General features: G+C 30.3%; 2 protein-coding genes across 3 annotated transcripts in view; one reads left to right on the forward strand and one right to left on the reverse strand.

The window, feature by feature from the left end:
* The window catches only part of LOC118190053 (putative GTP-binding protein 6), a 43,586-nt gene extending 26,335 nt beyond the window's left edge, over positions 1-17,251 (reverse strand). For both annotated transcript variants that reach the window (XM_035360744.2, XM_035360743.2), the window contains exons 1-5: positions 16,695-17,251; positions 13,484-13,665; positions 10,348-10,437; positions 10,141-10,252; positions 9,682-9,802 (exon numbers count right to left, since the gene is read on the reverse strand). In XM_035360744.2, the coding sequence (XP_035216635.1) occupies positions 9,682-9,802; positions 10,141-10,252; positions 10,348-10,437; positions 13,484-13,665; positions 16,695-17,198 (1,009 nt within the window). In that variant the 5' untranslated portion in view covers positions 17,199-17,251. The remainder of the gene's footprint in view (positions 1-9,681; positions 9,803-10,140; positions 10,253-10,347; positions 10,438-13,483; positions 13,666-16,694) is intronic.
* A 1,205-nt stretch (positions 17,252-18,456) lies between these two features.
* Positions 18,457-26,673, forward strand: part of Crk (Crk proto-oncogene, adaptor protein) — a 36,135-nt gene continuing 27,918 nt past the window's right edge. The window contains exons 1-2 of the mRNA XM_085823381.1: positions 18,457-18,621; positions 23,662-23,784. Coding sequence (XP_085679507.1) covers positions 18,587-18,621; positions 23,662-23,784 — 158 coding nt within the window. The 5' untranslated portion in view covers positions 18,457-18,586. The remainder of the gene's footprint in view (positions 18,622-23,661; positions 23,785-26,673) is intronic.

Raw genomic sequence — 26,673 nt, forward strand, 5'->3', positions numbered from 1 at the left:
GCATAAAGCATTTCAACACATTTTTCATTTTTAAGATATTGTCATATATTTTCAAAGTGTCACACATTTTCATAGCAGTTTCCAGTAGTCATATTAAAATAACACATTAAAAAAAATCCCATTAGACTTATAATTTTTATATTTTACTACATGAATATTTTTGATTACTTAATGCTTGCAAACTTTTACTTAGCGTATTATTTTTATATGTTCTTTATAGTTTTCAATTTTTAATGTGATTTTGCAGCATATAACAAAGATAAAGAATTGTTAGCTTAAATTTGATAAAAGAAATGCAAAAATTATATGGTCCCAAGCTAAATATTTTTTACACCTAGTACATTGTTCCTATACATGCATCAACTATGAGTAACTGCTGAAACTATTTCATATTATTCTTGAAATTAATTAAAATGACTAAAATAATTGTATTTATTCATTTTATTTACACATGATAAAGAAGCAATTTAATATAAGATAATTATTGCATATTCTTATAACACTTTGCTAAAAACATTATTATTTTTTTACATGCTAATACAAATAGAGTAAAAACCCCAGTTTACAAATTTAATTTGTTCCTAAAGGCTGCTTCCTGAAATGTCTTTAAAGTAAAACAGTTTTTCCAAGAGGATTAATATAAAATTTGCTTCATTTCTAAACTATAGGTAATTGCTTATTTAAAGATTTAAAAGAGTAGTTTGTGCCCAGTTTCACAACAAAAGTTCCAAAAATTCACAGAAATCATTAAATTTATGATACACAAAATACACATAATATGAAACAGATTAAACATATGAAAACTAGCCTGTACAGAAAAGAACTGATGGCATTACATGGAAGATGGAAAGAAAGTTAAAAGAAAGAAATGTTACCCATTGGATAGGAGTCCATCAATAACTGTCTTTCTGGGATTTCTTTATCTCTTAGTGCCACTTGAACCTGCTTGCGATTTACTAAATGTGTCCAATGTGATATTTTTTTTTTTTTTTCAAGGAGGTTAGAATAGAAGAGAGAGTAACTCAGAAAGTGAGTCCTCACCTCTGTGTTTTGTCATAGTAATTTTTATTTTTTATTTTTGAAATAAGGGATCTCATATTGCATAAAGATATACAAAGAGAACATCTAAAGGGATTCCTATGATTATTTTTCACACATTAACTTTTTCACGTTATTTGGTAAACTGTTGAAAAAAATATCTCTGCATCATGTATTTTCTATTCAAGATGTAAAAATAAAAAAATTAAAAAAAAAAAAAAAACTTAATAGTAATCAAATTATATTAAATACATTTTTCTGTTCTTGTTTATAATTGATATCACTGTTCCTTAACATGTAGTGATATATGCTAGGATTTAAACTATGTTATTTGAACACTTTAAAGAATTTGCCTGATAATCTTCATGAAAAGTTAGAAACTGATTTTTATGAATTGTAAAAGTGTTAAATAAAGTGAATTTAATTTATATGCATTATTGATCAGAGATTTTTGAAATATTGTGAACTATTGCAAATATAATTTGTGCATTTGTTCACGAAAAACTGTTCTATAGTCATAAATTGTTTATATAAATGTGCTTATGCTGAAAGCTTATAAATTTCTATTCAATTTAGCAATAAAAGTACGTAAACTTTTTATCAAAATTGAGCATTTGAAAAGATATATCCAAAAAATAATGCACTTTCTTAAACTGAGCTTGAATTCAAGCAAGTTAATTTCTTTTACTGAGATTTATATATATGAAATATGGGTAAAATTAAGACACTGAATTTTGATAAATCTATTTAATTTTGTTTTAATATTTACTATTTACTGATGCTATATTACTTATATGAAACTATGCAAATATTAAAAATTATGTGAATTTTCATTTTAGTATATTATGGCTTAAAGCTTAACTATAAAGCATACTAAAACAAAACAACTTTCCTATTCCTGAAATATTTTTTATTAAATTATGATAATATTGTGAATAAATTAGAAATATCTGTTCTTTAAAGAAAAAACTGGAAAATAAAACTTAATGGATAATTAATAAAGCCTAAGTAAGTCTTTAAAATATGCATAAACATCATTTTAAATGCTATACACATGCATTTAGCCTTCTCAGTGTTTCATGATAAATTCCTGTACATGGTACATCATAGATGTCAACTTTATTGCTTTAAAACAAAATTTTAACAGCATCACAAAATTCCCCTGTAAACTTAACACATTTTTCCTTCTATTCTAACCTTCCAGGTTTTTGTATGTGTTTTTAAAACATTTCTAAAGTGAGAGAGGGCACTGTTATTGAAAATGCTTATGTTGTTGCTTGCTAATGTTTTAACATCATAATCTCATTCAGTGCTACTCTGTACTTCCCCCTATTTTACACAACTTTTGCAGATCGAGGAATTAGAATCATGTTTCTGTATTTCTTTTCCCTCTAAAGACATTACCTTCACAATCGCCTTTTACTGCTGCTTCTAATACTGTAGCAGTTCTTTCATACTAAGCTCATTCTTTTCCCCTCTTATAAACTCCTTCATGTCTTCATTGTTAATTTTCAAGCCCATAGTTTTACCTAGGAACACAATATTATAAAGCCTCTGTTTTCAATATAATCTGCCCATAATTTCTTCCAAGCTGAATTCATGACACTATAAGTCACTTGCTGCCACGCTTTATCAATCAAAAATTAAGCAATGGAGAATATTAAAAAAATATTTCCAAAAATCTCTGAATGATAGTTCTGTGTCACTTCTCAATGTTTAGATCATTTTCAACATAATCAAATCAATCCATCTAACTGGGGATCTACCCCAAGGTCTGGTTCTCATGGTCTTTGCCAGAAAGATTTTCTTAAAACACTCATTTTCATGTATTCTGGCCAGATGAAAAGCCCATTTTAGTCTGTAGTTTAAAGAATTTTACTACATCATGTTGTCTATAGATTGTCTATAGACCTTATATAGCTCACGATTAGATCTTCTCCACGATCGATTCACATGGACCCTACAGATCACATCACTTAGAAGAATATTATATATTCAAATAATTCCAAGTAAGGAAGCATTATCAAATTACTGCTTTTTATGCAGGAGAGAAGTAACAGTCCATAAAGGGAAGATAACATAAACATAAAAATTTTGGTTAAACAACTTTGTTTTAATTACCTAAAAGTTTATCATGAAACTGCAGTACTTCACTTGGAAACAATTCATCACTGATATCAATGGCTGCAGTAGTAAAAAGAACAGAATACTATATCACTGAAATGGAAATTTATATAGTGCAGTGGGTGATTGGTTAACGAACATAATCTGTTACAACAAGACTAATGTTCACTATCTGAATTGTTTGTTAACCAATCATCAATTTACCACAGGTTTTTTTTTTTTTTTTTTTGTGTGTGTGTGTGTGTGTGTGTGTGTGTGTGTGTGTGTGAAATCTGTTGGGTAGAGGCGAGCGAATGTTTTTTCTTATACGCATGCGTATTAATTATGATGGCGTAGCTGTCTCTTCTACCGACGCATCCGTCATTCGAGCGTATGGAGATGGTGAGATGTTACTTGCTGTGTGATGGTCAATATGATTTCCTGTATGACCTTTTTATTCATTATTCGTGTAAATAAAGTGTGTTGTCATACGATGGCTTCTTTACTGTAAATATTGGCCTCTGAACAACAAATGGTAGCAGAGTGTGGTTTTGTCAAGAAGAATTGGATATAAGAGACCAAGTCAAAACCGAAACTGTCTTAGTGGAAGCCAAAAATGGAGAAGTGGAACGTTCCCGAATTAACTGGAGAGAACTATTTTATTTGGTCATTGAAAATTAAAGCTGCCTTATCACTGAAAAGACTTGACTCGGTAATTTCAACAGTAAAACCAGAAAATTTAGACGAGAAAGATGAAAGATTGTGGAATGAGAAAAACGCTGACGCCGTAGCATATATAAAACTTTCACTATCGGATCAACAGGCGCTTCAGTTCTCCACAGAAGAGAATGCAAAAATTCTTTGGGAAAAAATAAAGTCAACATTTATGGGACAAGCCGAAGATCGAAAAATAGATGCTGGTAATGAGTTAAAAAATTTAGAAATGAAGTTGCATGAGTCAGCTAATGATTATATCGCAAGAGCGAGAGGAATAGCAACTAAGTGTCAATCGCTAGAACTAGATGTATCTCCTCGGGAACTGGTGTTTTACACAGTCCGTGGACTTCGTGGAAATTCTCTCGAATTAGGGAAATTGTAAAAACTCAGCGTGAAAAAACAATTGATGAAGTACTCGAAATACTCCGTGAGGAAGAGTCTGTTCACAATTCAACGAATGGGAAACGACCTGATGGAAACAACGCAGAGGCATTCATATCAAGAAGGAATAAAAACTATAAGCCAAGAAATTGTTACATTTGGCGACGACCTGGTCACATCGCGAAGGACTGCTATTACAGAAACAAGAATCCAAGAAGTGAGTTATCCAAAGGTAACAAGGAAAGAAAGAAGTCACAACCTACAAGTGTGAACGTTTCATCTCGTTCTGATGAAAGAGAAAGTGATTTTGCTTTTCAACTTACGCGTGAAAAAAATGATGAATGTGATAAAATTTGGTTGCTGGATAGTGGTGCAACTGGACACATGGCAAAAGACATCTTTTGGTTTCAGAATATTACACCAGAGGTGAGGGAAATTTACCAGGCAGGTAAACACTCAAAAATATATTCAGAAGGTATTGGTACTGTTAAAGCAAAAGCTATAAATACAAAGAATTCTAGTTTTATTAATTTAACTATTAGTAATGTTAGTTATATTCTTGATTTAAGAAATAACTTATTGTCACTCACTGCCTTAATGGATAAAGGATGTAAAATTGAATCAAGGAATAATTCTGTATTAGTTTTTAGTAGGTGTAATGAATTACTTTTTAAAGCATTTAAGAATAACGGTAGGCTTGAAGTTAATTTAGAACCATATTATAATTCTGAATCTTGCATTGCTAATGATTGTACTGGTAATAATTATGAGCTTTGGCATAGTAGATTGTGCCATTTAAATCTAAAATATATGCTTAAAATGAAAGAATACATTGATATTAATGATGTAAGTGATTTTAAGTGTGAAACTTGTGACATAAGTAAAATAACTAGAAAAAGTCATCCAAATATTGACATTAATCAGAGTTCAGAAATTTTAGAATTAATTCATTCGGATCTATGTGGCCCTGTTCAAACTGAATCAATTGGTGGGTCTAAATATTTTATGATCTTAGTGGATGATTTTTCTGGAATGTATTTTACTTATTTTCTTAAAAGTAAAAGTGAAGTGATTGACGCATTTTGTAAATTTAAAGCTAAGTATGAAAGTTAACTGGTAAAAGAATTAAACGTTTGAGAACAGACAATGGTTTAGAATTTGTAAATCAACAATTAGATAATTATCTTGCTAATTCAGGTATTTTTCATGAAAAAACAATTCCATATAATAGTGAGAGTAATGGGAAAGCTGAACGGGCAAACAGAGTTCTTTTAGGAAGAGCTAGGACATTACTACATGAGAGTGAGCTTCCGGTAAAATTCTGGGCAGGAGCAATTAATTTTAGTACTCAAGTATCAAATTTAACACCCCGGAAAGGAAAAGAAAAAATTCCTTTAGAAATTTGGACTGGTAAAAACCCCAAATTAAACTATCTAAAAAGGTTTGGATGTGTGGCATACTTTCACATTCCGAAAGTGATGCGAAACAAATTTGACATACCAGGAAAAAGAGGGATAATGTTAGGATATGCTAGAGAAAGAAAAGGATATCGTATTTATGATATAGCAAGTAATAAAATAATTGAAGAACGATCAGTTAAATTTAACGAATCTTTAAAGGGTAGTAATTATATGAGAAAAAATAAAACCTTAGAAACTTGGGATACTGAAGAATTAAAAGGAAGGGGAAACGAAATAGATCAAAAACCACACCTCGAATTGGTTGTTACGGAAAATACCCAAGCAAGCGAATATGACGACTCATCGAATTTCGAAATCGCCACCATAAGCCGTTGTAGCGGGGGTGATGACAGGGGGAATGAAGTCCAAACATCTGATAGCTATGAAAAAAGTAATAAATATGGAAATGAAATACCATTAAGATGATCCGAGAGGCTCAAATCAAAACAACTAGCATCAAGTATAATAAGTAATGTTCCGAATGATTTTTCAGAAGCAAAACAAAGTGCTAATTGGTATGACTGAAAATCCGCAATGGAAAATGAATTAGATTCATTACATAAACACAAAGTGTGGGAAATAGTAGATAGGCCTCAAAAAACAAAATTAGTAAAAAGTAAGTGGGTGTATACTTTGAAGGAAGGAGCTCTGGGGAAGTAAAATATAAAGCGCGATTAGTAGCGGCTGGGTTTAATCAAATAAAAAATAAGGATTATACCGAATCATATTCACCAGTAGTTAGTATTGAATGTTTTAGATTATTGCTTGCACTTTCAGCTAAATTAAACTTGACTGTTAAATTTTATGATGTAAAAACAGCGTACTTGTACAGTGACTTAAACGAGGATGTGTATATGACTCCTCTACCTGGTTATGAAAAACTGATTGGAGAAGGTAAAGTATTTAATTGAAGAAAAGTATTTATGGGTTGCCTCAATCCGGTAGAAATTGGTATATGAAAATAAAAAATGAATTAGAAAAACTTCGGCTGGTACAGTTAGCATCTGATAATTGTATATTCATTTATAATGATACCAAAAACATTTTTATATTGTGTTTGTATGTTGATGATTTAGCTGTATTCTGTAATAATAAAGAAATGCTTGAAAATATTGTTTCTAAAATAAAAAATGTATTTCAGTTACATGAAAATACTAATTCAAAATTTTTAGTAATGCAAATAGAAAAACTTGAAAATGGTATATGTTTGTCTCAAACAGAATATATTGAATCTTTATTGACTAAACACAATCTGCAAAATTCTAAAGCAGTAAAAACGCCAATCGTTAAAGGGGCAGATAAAGGTTTTTCATGTACAAATGAAAAAATTGAAGCAATTTTGTATCAGGAATTAATTGGGGAACTTTTATATTTAGCGAATAGAAAGGGTCCTGATATATCATTTGTAACAACTTATTTGTCACAATTTAATCATGTACCAGAAAAAAGGCATTATCTTTTGGCTAAAAGGGTATTAAGGTATTTAAAAGGTATAAAAAATAAAAAACTTTTCTATAGCAATGATTTTGGAGTTTTAAATGCATATGCTGATGCTAGCTGGGGAAATGCAGAAAATGGTAAGTCATTTTCTGGTGGTACTATTTTACTAGGTGATTCATTGATTTCTTGGAAATGTCGTAAGCAGAGAAGTGTTAGTCTGTCTACTTGTGAAGCAGAATTATTTTCTATTTCTGAAATTTGTAAGGATATTATTTGAACTGTAAATTTATTATCAGAATTAAAATGTAAACAATTTTTGAATGGTGCAGTGGTCTTGAATACAGACAGTCAAGCTGCCATCCAGTGGATCAACTATGCAAGATCTTCTACGAAATCCAGACACATAAACTTACGTTTCCATTTTATGAAGGACTTAACAAAGGACAATGTCATTAAGTTGGAATATTCACAAACTGATAATATGATTGCAGATTTTCTTACTAAGAGTGTTAGTGAAGAAAAATTAATGTATACATTGAAAGTAATTTCCTTAATTTCTTAATGTAATGTGTTATATATTGTTTGTATTTCATTTTTGTATTGAAAAAATGTTGCTCACAGGAGGGGTGTGTTGGGTAGAGGCGAGAGAACGTTTTTTCTTATAAGCATGCATATTAATTATGATGGCACAGCTGTCTCTTCTACCGATGCATCCATCATTCGAGCTTCGAGCGTATGGAGATGGTGAGATGTTACTTGCTGTGTGATGGTCAATATGATTTCCTGTGTGATCTTTTTATTCATTATTCATGTAAATAAAGTGTGTTGTCATACGACGGCTTCTTTACTGTAAATATTGGCCTCTGAACAACAAAATCAATTAATTTGTTCTGGAGACCCGATGTATAATTTCTTAGTAAGTTTATTAACAAAATAAAACATAAATATAGTCTTAAATATTAATCAGTCCTTTTGATTTTTTGTTTATGGGGTGTTAAAGAACATGTCTAATGCTAGTTGCTTTTCTCTCTTTTTCAGGATTTTTCAGAAATGATTAGTAGCATTGTCACTGTAAAGATCCCCAACCGTACTGACATCAGCTTGGTTTGGGTGCTATTCTAAAACCAATGTTCTGACATCCTCCCACTTCTTCAAAAGATCTTTAATGGCAGATGTAGGCATTGGTCCTCTTTCCTCTTCCTCACACACATTTCGCTGTGTTTCTTGGTATCCTTCATTCAAGATTTGATGGAATTCTTCTGTTGTCAGTTCATCTTCATGTTCCATTATGAACTCTTCTATGTCATCCTCATTCATCTCTAATTCCAGATCTCTAGCAATTGTCAAAATTTCATCCATAATTTTAGAGGTGTCTCCCTGATCACCTCTGTCTCCTTGAAAGAAGGATGAACACAGATTTTGCAATTTTTTTTTTTTTTTTTTCAGTATAGTACTTTGAGGTTTAATAGGCAAGCAACATAATTCAAGAGAGATGAAAAACAATTTTTGCTCTGTTGGGTATGGCAAACCTGCACATTATGCTCAAAGAGCCTGTTCATTAGAATTCGTTTTAGTTCATTATCCGAATATGTGTTCATTGTCCGAACACAAAAATCTTTCGCGAAAGTGTTCGCTGTCCGATTTGTTTGCTGTCCGAACTGTTCGTTAATCGATCACTCACTGTATATGGATGAGCCACAATTCTACAAAATCCTGCATAATATGCAAATATGCAATAATATCCTTTATAATATGCAGGATGCTTAGGAAATTCTGTGTATTGAATATTTTGTTTTAGAATGTACTAAAGAATGCTTTACTTAAGATTCTATTAAACTTATTTATATTCATACTGAGACATATCTGAAAACAAAAATATACCTCATTTTTTAATAATTTTCTGTGTCATTTGTTATAGAAAAAAAAAAAACTGTACAGCCATTGTGACGTTCAATTTGCTCAGAAGACACCACAATTTACTTGACATGGAAGATAATAAGATACATCATTAATTAAAACATATATTGAATATAGTCACTTGTTTAGAATTTCATCAAGCCTTATTATTATCTTCTATGGATAATATTTAAATATAAATAGAAAATAAATGGAATGAAATTTCACAAACAGTCCTCTAGAATCTTCACAGTTCAATGCTATATTATAAGGGTGATATTATTACAGCTCATGTTACACATGTTTGATTCTACGCATTGTCTTTTTTTAGCCTGTGACTTAAGCATATCTCAAAAATCATGCTCAATGTATTACATGATTTGCTCATTTATTTTTCAGTATATTTACATACCCTTTACATGATTTATTCAGTCTAATAAATTTTCTTTTATTAAATCAAATTATGTCAATCTATTAAATAGAGCAAATGCCAATAAAATGTCTCATAAACTTTATTTTGTTGCCATACACTTTTATTTTATGCTGCAGTTTTTGGAAATAGCAGTCTATAATTCTTTCTAAATTAAATATTACTAGAGTCATACATTTTAATCAATAGTAATAGAATATTTAAAAAATACATTACCACAATTTGTATAACCAACAATAGCAACAACAGGTAAAGAATTTCTTCTATCACTCCTCCGCAAAAGCTCACGTTGATTTTTCACTTTTTCAAGTGCTTTCTTCAATTTTATTTCCCTTTCCTATAAAATAATTGTTTAAAAAATTAAATTACAAAAGTTAAACTATTTTAATATAAAATTGAAGTACTAAAAAAATTATGTTTGAATAAAAAGGAAAAATGTTTAGTTTAGTTAATATAATAACAGCTAGAGTTACTATATCATCAATACTTTAAAAATTAGAAAGCTCTTAAAATACTTTCATATTATTTATACAAATATGATATAAACTACATAATTTTCTAAGCTATTTTAACCATTCAAAATATCTGCATTAAATAAACATTTTGCCATTTTTATTAGTTTTTTAAAAATTAATACATTTTATTACCAGGAAAGAATATTATTATTAAACATACATTTAATAGTCGTCTACGCATCTCCATGTATGTTTCTCCATCACCACCCACGTGTTCAATGCCACTAAAATAACTAGTATTTCTAGTATAAGAGTAACCAGAAAGCTTCACTCTAAAAAAATAAATAAATAAAATAATTCTTAATGCCAAACAAAATGTCTATTCCAAAATGATATTTTTAATTTTTTCTGGATTTAGTCACTTTACCGTAGATAAGGAATTTCAGCTAAAGCAAGCTGTAGTTTAGCTTCCTTTGTATGGGCATGATCATGGAATATTTGAAGAATGATCTGATACCTGTAATGCAAATTAACAATATATTTATGAAGTAATTATTTAAATTAGAAACACGCACAATGGTTTGAAAATAGTTCCGCAGGTAATATATTATTACTATATATTTACTAAATTAAGATACAAAAAGTTACATAGTATATAAAACAATTGGTAGTCATATGTGATCTGCAATTTTCTGTTAGTTATTACTTAGACACGAAATTAAAACACTGCTTTTAAACTGAATGTGAATCAGATGAAAAGAAAAAGAAATGATTAAAACAATAACCTAACTTGTGCCACCGTTTAAAAAGTAACTAACTAACAAAAAGTGGTATATCGCATGCTACATGATTATGCAACAATCTACAGGGTGTTTATAAAGTCCTGAACCCATTTTGATGTTTAATAACTCATAAAATAATGAAAATAGAAACAAACTTATGGCATTTATTGATGGAATAACTTATATATTTTCCTTTTCAGGTTTAAATGTCTTTGCTTTTGTAAATATGGTCTGTGCGTGTAGTTAATTTCAGATAATTTCATTTTCCAGTCTAAATATCTGTACTTTTCTAAATATTGCCTGCTTATTAATTGCAATTTTCTCTCTTTCGTTTTTGGCAACTATTGCAATGTTACGTTCTGATATAACGCTGCTGGAATTTTTCCTTTGGGGATTTGTAAAGGACAATGTTTACAGGCGGAGAGTGTTGAACACTGATGACCTAAAAGCCAGAATTAGAACCGCAATAGCCTCTGTGGATGCCGGCATGCTTGCCGATACCTGGCATGAAATTGAATATCGACTTGATATTCTTCATGCAATGAAGGGGGCACACATGGAAGTTCATTGGTAAGGCTCATGAAACTTTTTGAGTCTATCTAACCATTTACGTTATTAATTTTAATCTATCTTTATTATTTTATGAGTTATTAAACATCAAAATGGGTCCACGACTTTATAAACACCCTGTACAATAACATACCTATATTGTATTTCTAAAAGTCCTTATACTGCATTAATTTTCACAACTATCAGTCATAAACACATACTTACACAGTCACAAAATTACAATGTTTATACAGTAGTTTAAAAAAGGAAAATACTCATGGTATAGCATTTTTCAATTTAGAAAATCAACTCTGTAGAATTACAAAACCTAATTTTTTTACACGACTTTCTGCATCCTATAGTTATATTTAGGAAATATTTATGCAATGGAATATCAGATCATGAATGCCACTCATTATGGAAAATTTGGTTTACAAATAAATTATCTGAATAAAAGACATATTGGGTGATGAAGACTGTCTTGAATTATGAAGGCAGTAACAAATGATTTTAAAATCAGGGCGAACTCTGCTAAATATTTCAGGTTGAGATGCATGCCAAACAAAGATAACACATTATCAATTATACAAATTTAAACTAATAAATGATTGTGTTTAACACAAAGATGTTATATTAAGTGAACTGAAATTAAGAATCAGGAGCTTTCATATAATTTATTATAATAAAATATCAACAATGCATTCATGAAATATTATGCCAAGTCTAAAGTGAGACACTACTTTTGAAATCTAATTCTTTCTCCCTTTCTGAACAAAAAAAAAAAAAAAAACCTGACAGTGTCTAGGAGGTCTGGATTTCAGACTTTGTACAGTACTTCTAACAAGCATAAAAGTAATCTAAGATTGAAATCTGTATGCACTTTCAAAGAATATGTGATACATTTTTAAACCTTCATGTACATAAATTCAGAATACATTTCTACTACAAGATGGTAATGCTTAACCATACCAGATAAAGCTGATTATAAAAAAAACTATCATACTTATACACTTGTTCTTTAAATATTCAACCTATCAAACACAATTTTAATACTTTTAACTGCAATGGTAACCTTGCAACAGATTTGGTTTTAAAGAGCTTTGCAGAAGGCCTTTCTTTTTACATTCAAGATAGCACTATAATTATATGAAAATGCATTGTAACCACTACAGGACAAAGTCCGTAATCTGGAATCGTCAAAGTCTCGACAAGTCCGGATTAGCGGTTTTTTTGGATTATAGATCATCAATTCAAATCTGGTAAGATGGCATGCAGAAATTATAAAATTAAAAATATGAAAACGTAATTTATGAAATAAAGAGCAATTATGATCAAAAGGGTATCATAATTTACAAAAAAAAAAAGCTTAATATTTATTTGTTTACTTTATTAAACATTTCTTTCAATGTAAGTTGTTTAAGTTGCTTCATTTTTTGTGCTAATATTTTCTCTTTAATTCTCTTTTCCATAAACATACATAATTTCTTGTTTAGTTACAAAGTTCCACTGTTCAAATCCTGTAATTGCCGTGTTGAGAATACTGACTAACTTGTCAATCGAAATTTTTTTGTTTTCAATAATAATAACATTTTGTTTTCGTTCTCTGTCACTTTCATCACTATAGGAAGTGCGCATGTGTAAACGGTTTACTGGCTTTACGCGCATGCGTAGTGGATGCGTGCATCAAACTCGCATGCGTAAGTTTGTGGCTTTGAGGTCCGGATAAAGATCATTCCGGATAATGGAAGTCCGGATTACGGACTTTGTACTATATTGAAAAGACAAAAAACACACACTCACCATTTTTGCTTTCACTGTGCCTTAGTTTAAGATTATACATAAAAACAAATGGATAAAAATTATCAGAGAAGATTTTTCTTTGTGAATTTCTTCACTTTGAGACGAAGCAATTTTGATCTTACTTTCTGAACTAATAAACTAAGACATGTACTAATTGTATAAAAAAAAACATATCAAATTTCAGGTGAAAGAGCATTATTATTATTATTTTCTGTTATAAGAGACTGTCTCTTAATTATGTTACAAAAACAACAACAAATTTTAACCAGCTCTTATTTACATGCATCTTTTTATTTTAATAAACAGATTTATAGAAGGATTTCATTTATAGATCTAAAAGAATTATCATTAATACTTTCACATTTCAAGCATATTTTATTTGATATTTGTTTATGTCGTAAGAAATTAGCACAAGAATGTGAAAGTTGATACCTGTCAAAGACTTGCATTTGAAAATATTTCTCTAATTCTGAATTCTGAAGGGCAGTCATTATATCAATACCAATGAAAACAGCACTTATGGAAGGATTTGATCGAGTAATATTTTTTAGGTTTTCTAGATTTCCTTTACCAAAAATCAACTTTGACTTCAAATTTGTAGCTCGGATAACATACTGAAAAATACAGTTTATTTTATCATACATATAATACTACAAAATTAAGAAAAACTTTTATTTCATCACAAAAAAAAGGGGGGAAATGTACTTCCTTATTATAGTGGTTCCCCACCTTATTTGGCAACTTTAGGATTATGCCAAGATCACAGCTAAGATTTCACCCAGCTCATGAAGCATGAATGTAAAATTAAACAATAATAACTATAATACTCACATGTTGTTTCTTACAAATATTTTCAATAACTGTTATGAGAGTTCATATTTCCGAAATTGCTTTCCCCAATTCATTAAAAACATAATTTTTCCAATGTACTTTCTCCACATAAATTCCAAAAGATATGATTTCAGGTGATGCCAAGCCATGCCCTGTTGTTTTTAATGTGTGTAAACATCCATTGTTGGGTCTACAAACTTGTACTTATGATTTACAGTAAAGTGACCAGTAACCAGTTTCTTCAAGTTGCTCCATTTTATATCCCTTTCAGCAGTCTGAATATATTGTTGATCCACCTTGCACATGTTGAATAATTTTCACCCAAAGTGTACCGGGATCTCTATTTGAAATTTGGATAACAAAGCTCTCACCATTTTCCCAGCATATTCCACCAAAAATTCACTGTTATATCAGACAAACAAATTTTCATCAACTACTTTATTGGAAATGCCTATTCCTCCACTAAATCTTTGCATCAGATATGGGAAGACACTTCCTGCATGCAATTATTCTGATCATCTGCAACATTTTTACACATATTAAGCTGTTTGTCTTACCATTTGATGAGCATCAGCTTCACTATCAAAGAATCATAAACCTAAAAGCAGTGATGAAAAATTTTCTAGAACCACTGAAACAATTTCCAACATGGGAGCTTTTCTTCTTTTCACAATTTTAACACTGCACTTCTAAATTGTTTCATCATTAACATATAGTTTCATGTTGTGGCCATTTTTGTATACTTGTTTGTCAGTTAAAAGATCTGTTTCTTGAAAAAAAAAATATGGCATCCACCTCTTTATTTGGTAAATCAAAGACTGTTAATTGTATATGCATAAAAAGGCAAGGAATATTTTTTAAATACCACTGCGAATTTGAAAACCTTACCAAAAATGAAATAGATTGATAATATAAGAAAATGTGAAATACCTCAGTTGATTAGCATTCAGTCTTGGGATGCCCATAATATAAGGAAGTACAAAGAAATTAACAGATATAAAATCAGTCAATCTGAGAAAATATTCAATAAAATTAATATATTGAACACTTATATATACATAGTGACAAAGAAAACAAATAAATGAAAAAAAATTAAATACATAACAAATGTCCAGAAATGCATTCACTTAGCCCTGACTTAATAATGAATAAGGGGGTGTGAACAAAAGTATTTAAACTCCATGGTTCAGGCAAAAATTTAAATAATTTTATCATTTTAGCAACCTTTGTCGTGTTCTTTCCTTTTTGTATTTTAAAATAGTAGTTAGAGTTTGCATTCTGAGCTGAGTAAAATGCAGAGATGTTTACAAAAACATAATTTAAACAAAAACAATAATTAAAATTCATGATGAATTTTTATTACTTAATTATTATTATAATTTTAGTTTTGAGAATGTTGAAAACTTGAAATTTATGCATAATAATCAAAATTAGTGTTTAAAGAATAGTGCAGTGCAAATATTTTATGTTATGTATGTAGAATAAACTATGTTATACAGATTATCTTCTGATTCGAACTGAGTTATCTATTTCTTCCTGTGACATCTGACATCTATTGGACCGGATTCAGAAATGTATGTATGTAAGTCTATATGCATGTATTCAAGTACGTGTGTATGCATATACGTACACACATACACATACATTTCTGACTTTGGTCTCGATAGCAAGAAAGTACAGTTCAAGTTTACATATAAAAATTTATAAGATATAAAATATACTATTTTACTATAATGATACAGCTTAACACACATCTTCTTCGTATACTGTACAATTGTTGTTTAAAACTATATGGAAATTTATTCAAATAGGTCATCTCTCTAATAATGTGCCTAGCAAAATATAATGATTTCTCAAGCAGCTTGAAGTCTTTTCCTGTGAAAAATGTATGGAAATGGTTAAATGAAGTGGAAAAACAAATACATACAAATTAATTTCTATTTGGGAATTCTAAAGATGTTGCTAGACTATGGAATTTGGTGTCCCTGGCAAATTGGCAATTTATAATAATTTCAGTATCCTTTAAAAAAGTTTTACTAATGGAAGATTTCAAGTTAAAGAAATTTAACTAATTGAGAAACATTCAGACTAATTTTAAATAAATTTTGTTTAAGTTAATCAAAATTTTAAGTAATTAACAGTTCAAAACTTGCTATCAAAGTACCACTAAAGAATTGCTGAGCAACCAATATTAAAACTGAGTTTAATTTTGATATTTATGCATCATGATTTCCTCTTTCAGCATCACTTGTAGATTTTGTTTTCGTATCAGGAGACTTACATTCATTAAAAAGGGGGAGGTAAAGTAGCTATAAAGCAACACACACCATAATTTTATAGCATTTTTATTGTGCATTTTTATGAACAGAATCCATAAAAATGCACAATTTTAAGAATTTCTCTGCTAAAAAAGGTTAACAAATTTTCAAATATTTCAGTTTTCATATATATTCATTAAAATTATCTGTTATTTAAATACACCAAAACCTAATAAATTAAATTTACTAATATAAATAATACTACTAAAATAACTAAATCATATTAGATCATGGGCAAATTACATGAAAAAAAATTTGCTGAATGGAAGGAATGCCTTCTTAGGAGAAATTAGCTTGTAGTCACATTTCACATAAGAAAACACAGAAACTTCCAACCAGTCCATTCAACAAAATTTAAACTTAGGTCAACTACAAATGCTCAGCAGTTTTACTACTTGGCTGTTCCTGTGTTCTACAAATCAACTAATGATTGCGTATACTGTTACATACAGGCAATCAAAAATGTACAATGATAATGAAATGTAATCTTTTACTTTTTCTACAACATTCCAATCAGGCAAGGTTTTGACAAGAGCTACAGCTTCATCTAATTTTCGTTCACATGCAGATATGCTTTCTCTCTGCGGACCTCTACCTCTAGGCTGAATTAAAAGAATATTATGACCTACTCCAGGATGTTTATATAAATGTTTTGTAATGTCGGCAAACTCTGAATGTTCTAAGAGTGATTCACGTTCGATTTTTTCTAAATTATTTTTTTCATTACTTAAACGAGAACTACAAATTATAGTCCTCATAAAAAAAGTATGATATTTAAACTGTTTCAGATAATTCTGGTTAAATTTGAATTGAGGTGTTTTAACCAGCAACAAATTCCACGTTTCGGACATCGCTTTTGAAAACTGGCGCCTTATATAAATTGTGTGCTTTAACGACGTATACGCCATTCCTTTTACGTATATGTCTCCAAAAATATTTAACTTCTTCATATTTCTTATTTCAGCTGCACAGTCAAGCACATAGTGAATGCGGAACATAAATTGCAGCGACTTATGCGAGTCGAATATGCGAGTTCTGGGAGTCGCAGTAGAGAAATGTCTTGTTTTGCACCCACTAAGTCCTTTTACCCGCAGCGCGAAAAATCAACTTTACCAGCGAAGAAAAAGTTGATTATATGTGAAGCATCGTATTCTTCTATATCTTAGAGATAATTTTATTAAATGAATTCTTGCACGCAAATCAATGCTAGTTTTCGCATTCGTATCTTATTGTGCATGATATTTGTTTTCCAAGTTCAGTATATCGATTTAGCATTTTTGTATGTTTTGTGTACTTATGTTTGGTATATTTTGCTCTCTGTTTGTATTTTGTACTATAGATTATTAATGTGCTCTTGAAGTTTTATGCTAATCTTTTACCAGTTAAATTTCCTAGTCTAAAAATACATGATTATTTTCAGTAAATAAAATATTGGTATTATTCTATATATGCGAAGATATCTTTAACGATTTTATCCCCCACTAGAAATAATTAATTTGTAGAACACATCATTCAGTTATTCGCATTAGTTCCTGTTTTCATAAATTTTCTAATATTGTGCGTTGTATTGCGTAATTTTTGGTGTATTTTTTGAAATTTTCCTTTTGCCTTTCAGTTACAAAGACTTGCCAATGTGTTTGACATGGAGGTTAGACTGTATTCTAACCTCCTTGGTGCTTGGTTTCTTAGAGTCCTCGTCTACTCACCAGCTTTACAGCTTTGCCTCTATTTAAATGAGGATATAATTTTCGAAACGTAATTTATAAAATGGGTGATTTTTTTACTTTTATGAAATAAATAAAGCATCTCATTGTGAAAAGTTGCTAACTTCAAAGAACATCAAGGTGATGCATGTAAAAAATGCATGTAAATGTTACATGTATGTACAATTAACAATTATATTTTCATTTTAATGAATATGTTTGTACTAATCATTGGTACTATTTCATTTTAATGCATCACTCAAATGCATATAAAGAAAGATGTATATTGAAGGCTTTGCAAGGAGAAAATGAGTTAAGATTAAAATTTGATTCACAGTAAATGACCATACAAATTTCTGTAAATTTACAGAGCGCAAAGGCCACGTAACAGCTTAATATAACGTGAAGTACTTTGGGTATAACATTTATCTTCCCTGCAAAAAATTGGGCCATGTGTAATAATTAAGTTACTACTTTTTTAAGGAATAATGAAATGAGCAATATTGAAATTGGCAACGTTCTTAAGGCAGCTTCTGGAAAAGTGAGTTGAAAATCTGGCAGTATTATCGGAGACGTCTGCCGAAAGGAAAGGCGTTGGTCATATATTTATGATAAAAATTTCCGAGTGAAGTATTTAGTCTGAGATTAGTTACAAAATAAAATCGTCCTAGGAAATCAGCAGGATGGCTGCTAGTTTCGACCCTTATGATAAACACAGGTGAGCGGCGGATTTAGAAACTTCCTTCTGTGGTATTTGGGGAATGTAAAGTAACCGGTTCCTTTTTTTTTCCCCCAATTAGCGAAAGGCCTTGACATAAGCCTAAATTTTTATTAACGCTGTTAAATATGAAATTTTTATAATGAGAGTTTGTGCCAGATTAATTACGTATTGTACATTTTATTGCTATGGGCGTTATGAATAAAAAATACTTCAGCGTAATAAAAATGCGAGTGTTTTATTATTACGTTATCACTGATTACTCAGAACTGAGATTTGAGTAAAATATTTTTATACTACGGTTTACGAATTTTTTTTCTTTTTTAATTATAAAAGAAATATATTTTCTGATCAGTTTAAAATATGAAATTTTAACCATAACCTCCAAAATTTTTTCCATGCTCTAATTTTTAAGCTATATTTTTCATAATACTGTACATTTTAATATTATTGTCATTATAAATAAATTCTTTAGTGCAATGAAAGTTTGAACGTTTTTGTATTGCATTATCAGAAATTACTCAAAACTAAGACTGTAAATAAAATTTTTTGGTACTGTAGCCAATCATTTCTTTGGAATGTTTAGAAAAAAAGTTGCCTGATTTAAAATGTGCAAATTATAGACTTATTTTTTGCATGCATAGACATATATTTTTTCATATAGTGAGTAAATGTCGTGTTTTTCATTTACTAGATACCAAGTTTAATTAAAGTTGATTATAAAATCACCATTTTGTTATAGCAGAACAGCATAATTTTGTAAATATATATTAATATTATGATTCTGTTAAATAATACATTTCTGTATGAATATAAGCCAGTTTTCCTTAAATTACCTCCATGAGGGTGTCTCTCCTGTAGGCAGATAGCCATTGTGAGGTTTTTTTTTATATTCAAATAATTAAGCTTGTTGAATATTAATGAAATTTTGATAAACTATGCTTTTTAGAAAGGTCACCAATATATACAATATTTTTTTTACTGGTTCCTTTATGCTCTGTTTGTTTTTATGTGGTTCTCTTTTTTTGTATTATTTTACACATTTCTCAATTTTAATTGATATATAAAAGTTTACAATAATTATAAGAGTTTTAATTAAAATTAGAGTGAATTAATTCATATATTAGAAGTAAGTACTGCTTAATTTTTTCCCTTCAAAGTATTAGAATGTAACTTTTTGTGCAAACTTTATTTTAAAAAATGTTAAATATATCAACAATGAAACTGTGATAATTAATAATATGAATATTTTCCATGTTAACAAATTTTGTATATAGGTTATGAACAACTGTCGTCCTTAGTTTGCTATGTCTTCCTGTCCAGTTTCCTATACACTTAATGCTACATTCATTATATTGTTATACAAACCTCCAAGAGTTTGAAAACTGGATGTAATGAACTGTATGGATATCTTCAATTGAAAAACTTTTTTTCCCTAGAATTCCTGCAAGTTAAAATCATTTATGTTATGGATTTTGGAATTATTCCATTAAAACGCCTATGCTATTTTTCTTTTATAGTCACTTCTATTTTTCTCTTTATTCTAAATAACGTTCGTACAAGTGCCTATCGAAAATGTAGATTATCGTTCCTTGATATTGCCGCCACACTGATTGACATCCAACCACTGTCATGCAAATATGGAATCATTGGATAGCTGTGAATTATACTGAATGGCATGTATAATCTCAGCACCTTCCTATGACTAACGCCAGAGAGGACAGACAAGACATGTTGTGAGGTCAGCCCTGCAAAACCATAGCGCCACATCACAGAGCATTATTCAGGAAATGGGCATGTTTGCAGCACGCTCAATATCAGCTCGTAAGGTGCGTAGACCTTTGTAGCAGTTTGGACTATCAGCAGGGCGACCATTACTTCCCTTGACGATGCAGCATAAAGAGAGACAGTGACTCTGCCAAACGACAAAGCTGGGTACAGGAGTGGCACAATGTTGCCTTTTTAAATGAGTCCTGGTTCTGTGTGCTGTATTCTGATGGTTGTATATGTGTCTGGAGTGTCCAAGGAGACCACACATCATCTGCTTGCATTCGATATCAACATATGGGCTCTGCATCTGGTTAGATGGTTTGGACAGCAAATGGGTACATGACACGCACATGTCTAGTTGCATGGTCTCCAGATCTGTCACCCATTGAAAACATCTGGTCATGCGTAGATGAGAGACTGGTCCACCACCCCTCTCCAGCTAATACAGTTGATGAAGTGTGTCATAGACTTGAAGCAACATGGAATGAGTTGCCCATTCTGTTGTCCAAGCCCAGTTCCATGCGTAATGGGGTAAGGCAAGGTTCTTTAATATTAAAGGTTAGGCCAGGAAAGGAAAAAACATGCCATTGGTTGCTGGTAGTGACTTCACCCGGGTGACAAGACAGATGGGTCGCCGCGTCTGCTACAAGATTTTGGTAATGAAAAAAATGTAAACTAAAGCAAAATGATCATTTTATATGTGATAGTTATAATAACATACCGGAAATAGTGGGTATATACTTTCTGATTAAGCATTTTGTTAAAGCAAATGTTTATTTTATGCGCAGAATTCGTATGAATGCTGAAAATAATTGTAAACATTACATCCTTTTCTTAAAGGAAAGCATAAGAAAATGAAAAACGATATTTCAGTTAGTTAAAGGAAATGAATGTAAAACAAGGTATTTTTTCATATTTTTGTGTTGTATTGTCTTATATGCATACATACATATATAGACATACATACATTTCTGAATCCGGTCCAATAGACGCATTAAATAAATCTTGTTGAATAGAACACATGAGGGAATAACTGCTAAAACCATGGTAATAACGTAATCAAAAAGTATTTTCTTATTTATTTTCATTCTATTTATTTTCATCTTATTTATTCCTCATTCATATTCATTCTCATTCATTTTTTTAATACAAATGAACTTTGACATTCCATCAAAAATATATGATCGTAATTTTCAGTTTAAATTACATAAGCAAAAATATATATAAAAAGATTTAAATCAATAAATTCGTGTTTAATTACCCTAAAATTCTACAAATTTCTTAATATCACATCCTTTATACTTTTAAATAGCCTTATCGCATTCTTTTAAAGTCACTTACTTATACTGATTCACTTCAGATTTCAGCAGAAGTGCATATATTTTCAGTATTATCTAAAAGCGCTCTTATAATCCCTCACACTCCTAAAATTTCTATATAAAATTTAGGTTAATCTTTGGAATATGGTAACAGGTAGTTTGGCGACATTTTGGTAAGGCGATAAAGGTTACTACGTAGGTCTTTAGCAATAATCTGAGAAGTACATAGTTCGAATAGCAGATTATTTTGTCTCGAAGAAATGAGAGATCATGTGACATTTTCCGGAAAATTCCGATCGTGATTTTAGCTAATAAGCATAATTCGGCTAGCAGATTGTTGGAAAAAATGTCGAGTAAAAAAAAAAAAGCCTTTACTTTGTAAAAACAAAATGGCATCCCCCCCCCAAAAAAAAAACTAGCAGGGTTGGTCGCCAAAAAATCGCCAAGTTACCATAATCCGAAGATTCACCAAAATTTATGCTGGCGTGTTTATTTGCTATAGCAAATAATCTTCTATTTTCATGCTCTATTCTTCCCTTCATACATTAAAAATTGAATAATTAAAATACATTTCTTACACATAAATGCTGTATTCAAATTAAATATTTTTAATTACTAATATATTTATATCAGGTTGTTTCTTAAAATTTTTTTGTTATACTTAAAATAGTGTTCAGTATATAATTATTTGTCTTTCTCTTGTAATTAAAAACAAATTATATGGAATCAAAATTAAAACGTATGCAGCAATTAAATAACACTGAAGAGAATATCTTGCTTAATCTTTCGCTGTTTGTATTTCAGCACAATACACAGATCTCTTTTCCTTCAGGGTCAAGCATGTGTAAGTTCACTTAGTTATATCAATTAAATTACATCAGTTAAATAACACTGAAGGAAATATGTCTCTCACTCATTCGATGTTTGCATCATAGTGTGGTCGAGAAATTGTTCTTTCCTCACGGTGTAGCATGAATCAATTTACTTAGTTCGCAATGCTCAACCCAGACACTGCTTCAATACATAGAATTACATTTGGCATGTAAAGAAAGTAATCAAAACATGTGAATGAAGTTGGATAAGCGAATTTATCAACTAATCATTCAGGTACTAAGTACTGGTAAACATGATACTGAGTTGAAATATCTCACTTTGATATAAGTCTCATTCACAAAGTGAAGAATATGATAAAATATGATTTAAAATGAGAAATTTTTCAATTATAAATGTAAAATAGCAGTAAAATGAAAAATAAATGTAACATTACATCACAGTTATGTATGAAAACTATGTAAATGCATTAAAAAAATAGTCAGTTTTTTTATCTGGTTGTAAAGAGTGTTTTCCGCCAAAAAACGTACTGGCATGTATAATTCTGACACAATGCTATAGCACAATTTGCCACTTCCGACTAGGTATAAACTGTTGATGCAACAAATGTAAACAAACACCAAGAACTAACGACTGTCACCCATGGACCTTTTTCTTACAAGGTCCATGCTGTCACCCACATGACGTCATGCGCATGTGGCATAATTTTCTCCCTGCACTACGCATCGCATTGCTCTTGAGCCAGTTTAGCTGCGAGGGAATGCAGCTGTTTCTACTAATTTCAGACATTATTTTGCCTTCATGGCCATACTGCTTATGTGCATTAAATATCTTTTTTGTATTTGCTTTCCTTCATGGTGTTGTAATTTTAATGGCCAGCAGTGTAGTTTAAATACCATTTTACTTACAGATAGGTTCCTGTTTTTACTGTAATTTTGTTCTGAACTTTGGTAGGGTCTTCTGATTGGGTATTTCATCTAGAGAAATTACAAAATAAAAGGAAGTTTAATACTCTAGAAGACATTATTAGAGTTTAAACGCTAAATAAATAATGCAGGTAATTACTATATATACAAACTGCATAAATACTGCTAATTGCAACCACTTTTTAATTTTCTAGTTGGTACTTTGGACCACTGACAAGACAGGAAGCTACTGATATATTGCTAAATGAAATGGAAACTGGAGTTTTTCTTGTCAGAAACAGTTCAACTATACATGGTGATCTGGTGTTATGTGTGAGGTAATCGATTTGATATATTTGTGATGTTATTGTGTAATTTATTTTAAATAATGGGGTTTATATTTTCTGTTTTAAATAATGTATGATTTTATTCTAATATTTTGAAATATCAGTTTTTTCAAAAAGAAAAAACTAGAAAGCTATGTCAGAAGTTGAGGAAAGAGAAACTGTAAAAACCAAAAACTGTTTTGGTATTCTATGGTTTGTGAAATGAAATGGCTGATCTTTGGAATATGGTAACAGGTTTGGCGACATTTTGGAGGCGATAAAGGTTACTACCTAGGACTTTGGGAATAATGTGAGAAGTACTCAGTTCCGATTACGCATAATTTTGTGTGAGGGAAATGAGAGATCATGAGATATGTCATGTGACATTAATGGACGAATCACTGTTCTTTAATCGGAAAAGGGGGTATATTTGTAAAAATATCTGCTGTACTTTATAGCAGTAGTTTCATTCTATGTTCTGTGAAACAGTGTTGTTTAATATTTGGATCCCATGGCTGTATATAAAGTAAATCCGAAATTTTTATTGCGGTTATGTGCAATTGAAAAGAATTGCTTAATTGCGGATAAGTATGAATGTCTAATATGTGGAATGAAATGAGATTGTGTGAAAGGAAGGATATTACAGATAGTTTGAATGGTGGTGCAAGAAACCTGGTGAAAATGGACATTTTGTGATCCGCCATGCACTCAAGATTCTGTAGAAGATTAGGTAAGTTAGTATTTTTAATTATTTGAGGATATTATTTTTATGCATTGTTCTAAACGTAAGGAGTAAATAAATTAATATGGTATTATTGGAAAATTGCTTTAGCAATGATTTAGTTTAAAGTAATTAGGATTGTAAGCTAATTTTTATTAATTTAATGTATGTGCTTATTTATATTTTAAGTATTTTTAAATTTAATTATATTTTAATTTAATGTTAAAGTTTCGTGGTTTGTTTCTCATAATCTTGTTTGTAGTATTTTGGAATACGTTTGAGTAGAAGTAAATATGCATGGAAAGAATTTAAGTATTTGACACTAAGTATTTGTAATCATTTTTAATGTTTTGTTATAAATTCGTTGGTGACGTTTATAATAGATAATTTAGAGGTAAAAGTTTTTGGATATTTTATTTATTTTATACGTGCAAATGTCCATCTTTGGAAAGGGTATATACTTTTCCGCGATCAGGTAATTTCATATATGTCCTTTTTACCGAATTTAAAGATTCACAAAATTTTCATGCATTTTCTTGAAATTTTTCTAATTTATGAGAAAAAAGCAGTGTACATGGATATAGTGAAGAGTGTGCGCAATGCCATTTTTGTGCAATTCTGGGATGTTTTTTTAAGTAAAAATAAGTAGACGTGTACATGGTTACTGTGTATGTGCGATTTTGAAAAACGCGGCAAGGAGTTTGCGATTCTGCACTTTTTCCCAATTTTGCAGTTAATATTTGTCATGATTAAGCAGTTTTGTTCCATAAAATTTCTAGCATAAGTGTAATTTGGCTAGCAGATTGTTGGAAAAAGTGTTGAGTAAATAAAAAGAAAAGAAACATGTCTTTACTTCGTGAAGACAAAATGTCGGCGAAAAAAAAATGGGGGTTGCTGTAGCAGAGTTGGTCGCCAAATTTTTGCCTAAAAATCGCCAAGTTACCATAATCCAAAGATCAACCAATGAAATTTTTAAATTGATATTTTAAGTATGGAAGAAATTAAAACTGGAAATATATAACAAAACTGGAAATAGAAACTTGATCTTAAATATGTATCTAAATTGAAAATAGATTCAAAAGTTTTACTAGAAAAGATTTTGAAAAAAAGAAACCTTAGACTGGAAATTAGAGTTACGGGAGTTAGTTACATTAGATGAATTAAGAGATTAATTACAGTTGTTAAAGAACTTTAAAGAATAACAGAATATTTTAATAAAAAAATAGAGGATATTTTATTATAAATTTCAGCTTACCCTTAATAAAACACATTTTACAGCTTTTCGCAATTTTTACAAAACACAACTTTTTCAATATTAGAAGTGCATTTTCCACACACATAATATGAACGTTTTTTACACACATCACTTGTTTTGTTGTTGTTACAAAGTCCAATCTGGCATTGATGTCTTTTCTTCAAGAGTCTATTGCTAGATTTGGAAATTTCCTGGGGCAATTTTGCGGTTTTACTTCTGTTTAAATAAAGCTCTCTGAATTCCTCTGCTAATTGAAATAGGAAGTCGTGCCTTGTAATATATTTATCACTCAATTTATGGTAGATAATGTAGGCATTTGTCCCTGCTAAATCCAGCATATTATAGAAAACATGCACAGGCCATCTACGTGAAGCAGCCCGAACAGAATATTTACGTGTCATCTCGTCAATGATATCAACTCCACATTTGGTTTTTTTGTAGAACTGTACTGTTTCTGGAAGCTTTTTCTTATTTTGTGAGTCTATATTTACACTTTGGATGTAAGGTACTTAGTAGTAGGACATTTTTATTCCTTTTTCTGTGATAGACAGTGAGCGTAGTTTCACCATTCTTTAGCAAAACTGTTTCAAATAGCCGGGTTTTTGATTTCCTTACTTCATGCGGAATTTCTTGTCGATGTCTTCTTACTGTGCCGACAAAACTTGTGTTTTTCATTTTAAGTCTTCTAGCTAATGATAGTGAGAAGAAATAACTGTCCGTTGTCAAATTTCGACCTGAATTCAGATAATGGCTTAGAAGACGCATTACTACATTTTCAAGAAGACTTTCAGTTTCACTTCTCGATGTGTTTTTTCCAAGATATGGAAAAGTTTTCCCAGTTTTCTTCATTGTTCTAAACTGCCTCTGCTTCCGTGCGCTTTTTAATATGTCGTAACATCGATTCATCCTCAAACAACCTTCAAGC

This window comes from Stegodyphus dumicola, chromosome 9 (assembly GCF_044657685.1).
Source record: "Stegodyphus dumicola isolate Sdum_Otavi_A_Nest chromosome 9, ASM4465768v1".
NCBI lineage: Eukaryota > Metazoa > Arthropoda > Arachnida > Araneae > Eresidae > Stegodyphus > Stegodyphus dumicola.